The 8,628-nt window shown below is 41.0% G+C and overlaps 1 protein-coding gene across 1 annotated transcript in view; it reads right to left on the reverse strand.

The window, feature by feature from the left end:
- st3gal3b (ST3 beta-galactoside alpha-2,3-sialyltransferase 3b) overlaps positions 1 to 8,386 on the reverse strand; it is a 57,598-nt gene extending 49,212 nt beyond the window's left edge. Inside the window, 2 exon segments of the mRNA XM_034104156.2 lie at positions 4,470 to 4,616; positions 7,953 to 8,386. Coding sequence (XP_033960047.1) covers positions 4,470 to 4,587 — 118 coding nt within the window. The 5' untranslated portion in view covers positions 4,588 to 4,616; positions 7,953 to 8,386.
- Between the last annotated feature and the right edge of the window lie 242 nt (positions 8,387 to 8,628).

Genomic DNA, 8,628 nt, shown 5'->3' on the forward strand with positions numbered 1-8,628 from the left:
ACTCAAACGGAAGTGTGGCCAATCTGTTTGGAACATCTGTGCAACAACGGGGGACAGTCTGAAAACAACATTTAAATGTGTGAACAACTTTTCAACTAACTCTTTAAACTGATGCTTTTCACCCACACGTCAAACATTAACACAATAAGAGAACGGTAACAATGATTGCCCTAAGAAATAAAAGATGGACCCAACGCAAGGTGAGTATACAACATTATGTTGCCCCTACACCGTCCATATTTCTAAAACACAAAAACCTGTTATCACATCCCCAAATACAATGCTTCGTATGTTGTAACAAGTACATCGTTTTTAAAAACAGGCTTGAAACTCCATCTGCTCCATAAAAGCCATGAGATGTGGCGGAAGATTCTGGCAAATTGTTAGGAAGTAGAACAGTAATATTTTTCATATCAGCATTTATCTGGTTAACATGATGACTTTATCTCAGCTATTTTAAACCCATCTCTGTAGCCTCCATCCCTTACAGTATGTATCAATACAGTTAAATACTCGATGTAGTGTCCACTAACATATCTCTAACAAGGTCAACAACAATCCATGCCCTGCTGAACTGGAACAGTTGATGAAATCTCTGTTTAAAACTCGCAACATGAAAGTGGATCGATGACAACAGTTGTATTGTAATTGCCTTCATTGACCATACAAATAATCTGGCGGCAAATGAATGTTTGCTTCAATAACAACAACGTTCATGTCTGTGCGGACCGACATCATTGAACTGCTTCTACATCTACATTTTTAAATGCACACAGCAATTGAGCAGGCTGTATTCATGTATTTCATCTTAGGGCTTTCATTTTCATTTGAGTTGAATGAGACAGTGAAGCCAGCAAACAAGGCAGATAAGAGGCTCTTGTGTGCCGGGCACAAAACATTTTGAAATTGTTCACTAAGAGCCCTCCTAGGAGCTACACATAAGTACAACTAGTAGATAAAATATATATGTGTTGGGGAAGAGAAGAGGACCATTGTTGAAAAGTGGACAGTTGACATCAACACTCCAAGCTTACGAGAGACACACACTGCAGCTGATAGAGGAATGACCATGGTCACATGAACCTGCTCTGATGTTGACACTCTAGATAGAGCAGAGGCAAACTTTGGCGTAAAACAAACAGACCATGGGAACACTGAATCTGATCTTTGGTTGAACACACATATAGGAAAAGGGAACAGAATTCAGCGCTGATCTGATCTATAGATATAGAGGCCCTGATGAAATATCACTTTCCTTTGTACCCCAATTTCAATACCCAGACATTTCACCTGGATGTCATACTATAGTGCATCACAATCCTTTGTTTTCTGCTGCAAAGAAGACAGAAACCAAGAGCCCGATGAATAAGCAGCAGATAATCCTCTATATGTTCCATTTGTCTGTGGAGCGGTGACTGAGTCTCTACCATTACAATTCAAGAACGAGGAAAAGAGACAATCCAGATGTGATCCTACAACGTAGCTCAGCTGACCATGACAGAGGGCGCGAGAGAGCATTCACATTCTCCTCTTTCTCCTTTGACCTTTTTTAAGCCGAACATCTGGCACCACAGTAAGGGAGAAAGCCAATATTTCCCACTGCAATCAAAGCTCCTCTCCTTTTGCTTTGTGCTATTGAAGTGCAAGTCAGAAAGAAATAAGCCCCATTCTTTTCACATCAAAAGGTGAGTCAAGCTGTTTTTAAAATAAACATACTGCTTCTCATTTCAGTCCCATGCAGGTGACCGTACAAGGTTGAAAGCATATTACTTCACTGCTTGGGAGTTATGCATGTTGATCATGCATTAAGAAAAAAATGGAAAGTGTCGCACTCACAACATAAAACAAGAGCCTAGTTATACAGAGACCTTGGTCACAGCTTGAGAAATCAGATGTGAAACGCAGCCAAGGTCAGCTGACACGTACTGTCAGTGGTGCCCTATACAAAAAGAGGAGGCGTTAAAGTGATAAAGACAAATGCTATGTTGAAAGAAGCAACTATTCCAAAAAAAGTAGAAGTATAAAAAATGTTATAAAATAATTAAGTAATATCCAGACACATTTATGTAAGGCAGTTTTCAAAAGCCATCCCAATGTGGACAAAGTTCATCACATGCTGGAACAGGCATGGGCACAGAAAGAAATGATTTTGTTGTGTATGGAAAACGACATTTAAACCGCTGTCTCAGGGCGCCCACACATTGTGACATGATTCATCCCTCCTCCTCTACCAACAGTTTGCAATTAAAGAAAGGCTTCTTACGTGAAATAGGCAAACATGTTAAGCGCTGACTCATTATTTAAAACGTATTCAGTGCTGGTTAAATAGCAATTTCAGACGGCAACATAGCACGTCTGATTCTGATTGCTTTTTTGGACTTTCACACAGGTTTGTTATGGTGGAGCTCCATGTTCGAATATAACAGAATACTTCGACACACAGAGAACATCCATGCTTGCATTCCTGGCATATAATATGAGGTGAAATGTGAAGCCCTACTTCGAACCACAGTGGGAGCAATGATGAGAAAAGTGATGAGTTGAAAGGGAAGTAATGACATTGATGAAGAAGAATGAAAATGGTTTCATGTACATACTGGTTAAGGGTGGGGGGGTAGTCTGGGCTCATTTGCACCCCTTAAGTTTATTTATTTATTTGTATTATATATACTATTGTGTATGTTCTTTCCCACTAGGACTATGTATGTCATTATGTATGGTATTCCTGTCATGCCATGTTTTTTCTCTATTATTTCTTGTTGGCGGTTCTGTTCGTCTTCTATGTTGAAAAAGGGAAGCATGATTTCCACCCCAAAGAAGTCTGTACTATTGCTTACACCAAGTGCTTCTTCTCAATACAAATATTTGAAACATTTACATACTGGTTGCAATTTAGCACATGAAGTGTGTAGTGAACAATGATAGGCATCAATAAAGGAATACCAGGAAGAAAAAGCATGAAACTTTGGACAGAACACTGTCCATTTAGCTATGCCATCAACACTAATATTTGTGTTTTCCGTGCCAAAAGCTCTCCCTGAGAATGTTTTCATAGAAAATATATGGCACTGGCAAAGAGGTGTTAGAAATATTCTAGCCCCCTCTGGTGGAGTTTACCAGCTGTTTCAGGGTGCCCACACAGTGTGATGTAAACCAACCCCTGTTGTGTCGGTTATCACTTCTTATACCTCATTCACACCAACGCAACTCCGGTTCAAGCTCCGTGCTAGAGCTTTTCAGGTTCAGAACCGGTTCTTCGGTTTAGCTCCGGCTCTTTTCACACCGCCCAGAGTCCGACTGGTGCTGCATCATTGCGTCATCGTTTGTGTCATGACGTAACCGTTTGCGTGCCTGCTTCATAAAGCCAAACCGTGCAGGCTCACACCGACAACAACAACAATGGCCGATTGTGCTCCAGCTTCCTCTGTACCTCTTCGGAAGACCAGATTCCCAGTAGGTAGCTGGTCTCTTCATAGGACCACTGCCGCTTGTTAAGTTTCTCCATCGTTGTGTACAAACTGGATAAAACGCGGGCTTTTTGTTATTGTTCAGGAGTTGATCCCGCCCCTGCCCCCGCCCCTGCCTCGACATTAGCGTGACGTATGTGGTGCTTTTGCTCTCGCCGGACAATTTTTTGGTGCTTGAAACGAACCGGATTCCGGAGCTAAGAGGCTGCTCCGCTGCGGTGTGAACAGGAAAACACGGTGCTTTTCAAGCTCCAGCTCCGAACCGGCCCTGAAACACCGTTGGTGTGAATAAGGTAAAAGTCAAATAGAAAAAGGCCAGGTCTATCATCCGCAAACAGTTCTCAATATAAACTCAAATCCTCCGGATATCCAACATTACAAGGAAATCCAACTGACTCATAACCAACACCACAAACAGGTCATGGTTATTTTTAAATGCAATGCCAGAGGGCGTGCGTTTTTAGTATGTAATAAAGGGAACTGCAAAACAGAATCTTCACCATCTAAGTGTGGAAATCTCAAGATGTCATTGCCTACTCCTGTAGTATGCTATGCTGTCTCTAAGACAGTCAGCAAAGGTTTCCATCTCTTTGGTTAACTCATAGGTTTTCTTACTAAGCCGAGTGATAGGGCTGACAGTAGATTTCCATCAGACGACCTGCACAGGATGATTTTCAGTAGAGATAGAGCAACCCAACCGGCAAGAAAACCTGATTAACGCTCCCCACTACTTCCGGTTCTCTGGTGATGTGAATGATCAATATCAGAGACAGGTTTTGAGAAACACAGCATGACATACGGTTCAGCAGAAAGACTGTAGAATAAAACCAAATAAACAGGTGGAAATAGGCAGACGGTTAACAGGCAGTCAGCAGAGAGAAGCAAAACAGAGACAGGTGTCAAACACATTTGCTTAATAGTTGTTTTTTTTTTAAACGAGTCCAGATGGATTATCAGGAGATGAGTCACATTACAAACAGTCATACTGGAGATGTCACTTACGAGGCTTCGGGCCCCATACGTGTAGATGCAGCTTCCCGGAGGAGTAGTAAATAAAGCCCAGGACCAGCGTGGGGCACAGGATGAACAGCGCCTTGTGTGTGGGCTTCATGGTCTTCATTATTCACATGGCACCATCCAGCTCATCACCTGAAGGACAAGAGAGTGCAGGGACATAGTATTGATACTAGGGATGGGAATTTGAAAGCAAATGTATATTCGAATATTCAACCCCCAAAAAAACGGTTAACCGAAATGTACATATTTTTATTGGAAAAATGTTCAAATAAGTATAGAGTCGACTTTGTCAAATGTATTGAACTGGTGATCACAGTTTGAACAGTTGATAGCTATAGGCCTACAGCTTTTATGTTAAAACATAACTTGGTTTTTAAGTTAAAGAGGGATCAGACACTAACCCTATTACAACAGAGATCAGCAACCTATAACAGGGCCTATGCACAGAATGCAGCTATTCAATACTCATTCTTCTTTAAGAATATGAGCATGTCTGCTCAGGGGAGAGGCGGGTGCGGAGGCAATTCACAATCAGGCCAGCTGTAGAGGAGACCCTCTCAGCTGGAATTTGGGCATAAGATGAGGTTTGAGTCTGCGTGTAGGGAGGGGCAGCAGCCATATCATTGGCTAGAACTAGCTAGATCTGATGGATTTGGACATAAACACGAGTGAAGTATAACCGGACGCGAGAGAGAGATCAGCACCTGCAGCTCTGCCCGCTGTGAGGGACCGGTGAGCGGAGCAAAACACACCTTTAGACCTAACACATTTAGCTATGACACTGTCGTATACATTGAATTATATGTAATCAACTTAGGCACCCCTCCCAAAAAAATTCATAACTCATATTCGAATACCTGAATAATTTCGAATATTTGATTAATCGTTCCCATCCCTAATTGATACATCCCACAAGAGTAACCTATCAAACACACACATACAGGGAGGGACGATGTGGAGAGGGAAAGGGTGGAGTCAAAACTGAAGACAAATAACTTAAGAGTGGAATGGAGGATACAGTTAGTAAATATCTTGTCCTGGGTAATAAAAAAGATATTGATTTTAACAAAAGCTGTCTTGCTTGTTTTTGAGTCTTGATAAACCTGTTTCATGTTGTTTTAGTGAAACAGTCTTGACAGTAGTTGACACTTATCAGTACGCCAAGCATCCGTCAAAAACGCCCATCTCCAATACAGTAATGTTATTAGTAGTTAACAGGAAACCACACCCTCACTGCTGCAGAAGGCATAATGCTTAAAAGAAGATCCATGTCCCCCTGTTATTTTTGTTGGTTGATTCATAAACATGCATATACAATTACATCTCCATTTATCCAATAATCTTGCATATCAGTTACCCTGCCTGTGGCATGTAAGATCTAGTTATGGAACATCTAGGTTATACAGATATCGAACGAGCAAAAACATGGCGCAATACAGGCAGTGAATCCTGTGCAGTGAGAGTCGCCTGACTGCAGAGAAGACAACACATATGTCATCTGTGGGGCTAGTTAGCTTAGGTTGTTTACTGTTTTATCAAAAGTAAACCAGCAGCATTGCGACTGTTTTCAACACAGATTTGTTTGTCCTTAGCTAAAGCTTTAATACAAATAAAAACAGCCCCCATTGAAACAGCATGCTGCAAAGAATTGATCAGATGCGACAGGTTTAAAAAAATAAAAATAAACCCTATATCAAATTCCATCTGGAGGCAAGTATACATGAGGAATTATGAAGCTTAGCACAGAGGATGTCAGACCAGAGTTCAGCTCAGATGTGATATATCTGAAAGAACACCCATTTGAAAAGGGGCAGTTTATAATCCACCTGAGGCAATAGTCACAAGATTAAAAAAAAAAAACACTTTTAAATACTCGGCCTACACTCTTATAAAATACAACCTGTTGATACTATCGCTTACAGAAAGTTCCACTTCTCAACCAGTAATTCTCTAGGTTAACTAGTTAAACTGCACACACAATGTTAAGAGTTAACTGACAGACAGCATCCATTGCATATTAAAAAAGTACCCACAAGCAAACAGCTTATACTGGTACAACTCTAGGGAGTCAAGTACAGTCAATCACAGGTTTAATTTACGCCTACAGATATTGCCCTTCTAGATAAACCTCTTGCAACAGAATATGTTGTTCACATTAACGTTACACAACTCAATGGATTTTACAAACGGTTATATTCTCAAACCAGTGATGTTGAGTAGCTAAGTACATGTACTCAATTGTACACTGTACTTAAGTACAATTCTGACAGACCTGTACTTTACATGTGTTGCTAGTTAGTACTTCTACCCCACTACAATTCAGAGGCAACTTTGGATTTGGATACGAAATGTACTTAAATAAGACTTTGGAGCATATCTACAAGCTACATTGCACTATACACAGGAATTACAATTAGCTCCACCTTTAGCAGCTGTGATAAACATATTATTGCATCAATAATTATAATCGAAACATATAATATATATCATTGTTAAATGTGCCAATATGCACAATGAGTACTATTACTTTCTGTACATTGAGTTTTTTTTGTATTTTCACTTAATAAAACTTTAATGCAGAACTCTTACTACTGAATAATCCTGCATTCTGGTAGTTCTGCTTTTACACAATCGAAGTAGCCTACTTCTTCCACCTCTGTTTTCGACAGGGAAATATCAAACAGGAGAGAAAAACCACAACGGTTGATTTTTAACTCCACCACAACACTGTCAGGGTATCAGTGGCTGTCCATTTAAATCACATTTTGTTGTGCAGTTGCAAAAGCATTGTATTTCAGGCCATGTCGAGGGTTATGTCTCTGGCGTTAATTTATTTCGTTATCAAGCTAGTCGTGTAAACTTAAGCTGAAGGGGAAAAAAAGTTCACTATGCTAGGTAAAGAAACGCAGCAGCCAAGTTAGCAAGACAAACATAACGGAACTTTCATGTCCCATAACTCAAAGCTAACCTCAGTCTCTCAAGATACAATATTAAACATTTACCTTATATTAGTTTAAAGGCTACGATTGCGCTGGAGTTGCCATGGTACATTTTTAGCATGACTAACGGTTACCACTTATTTACAGAGGGCTGAAGTAACGGTAAGCACCGCCAACGACTATCAAGCGGCTAAGGTTAGCTTAGCCTGTCGCTATGCTAACAACGCTACGTTGGCATAGAGGGGGAATTTGCCTTCATACAGTCGGCAGGCCCGCAGCGTAACAACACCTTTGAATGTGGAAATGTGTGGCTAGAAAAAATCAAAATCAATCATTCACCAAAACAGCGCACACATGTAGGATCCATAAAATGAAAAAACACTGTTGATAAGTCAACAAGAGAACAATGCTGTGGTGATCGCGGCGGAGGTTAGGAGAAGCACCGGTTTCCCTATAGGAACCACCATTGTCGAATAAAACACGGCGTAGCAACATGTTATGGTAATTTCCAGTTGATTATAGACATTACCTTTTCTTTTTCTTCTCAGTCCACGGCCAACACCCGTCTTTAGTTTAAATAAGGAATTTGTCGATAAAACGGCCGTGTTCTCCCTCCTCTCCAAGCCATCGTGATGAAATCCGTGAAAGTGCCCTGGCTCTGAAAGCACAAGACGACCACTCTGACTGCGTGTTACCCCTCCTGTCTCACCAGTCACCACCAGCTCAGGTTCACATCAAGACGGGCAGACGAAGACGAACAAGCAACCCCCTCCATCAACATATTCATCAGCAGCGGCAGGAGCAACACAGTTGGTCAGAGTCACATGAGGTATAGGTATTTCTCTGTGAATTCTTATGCCCCCTCCTGATTTTAACAGAGGAACATGAATGCACCTTTTCGTCTGGTTCTTCATGTGGTGCTCATTCTCAGCATGTCAGATGTCACACATTGCATTGTAGCGGTGTTTGCTTTTGCATTTATAGCAGACAGTAAAAACCACCCGCCCCCCACCCACCATCCAAAAGTAACATTCCTTGCTCCGAAGCAATAAAAGAGATGTAATGTTGTAGATGATTGAACTGCCTGCCCCTCACTGTAAATTAGATGTGCTCCTTCAGCACTTTTTTTTTAATTGACAGTACAACTATCACAGGTTGTTTGTCGTGTTAAATCCTGTAAATAAATATCGAACAGACCTTTTAAA

Source organism: Pseudochaenichthys georgianus, chromosome 17, assembly GCF_902827115.2.
Source record: "Pseudochaenichthys georgianus chromosome 17, fPseGeo1.2, whole genome shotgun sequence".
In the NCBI taxonomy this organism is placed as follows: Eukaryota; Metazoa; Chordata; class Actinopteri; order Perciformes; family Channichthyidae; genus Pseudochaenichthys; species Pseudochaenichthys georgianus.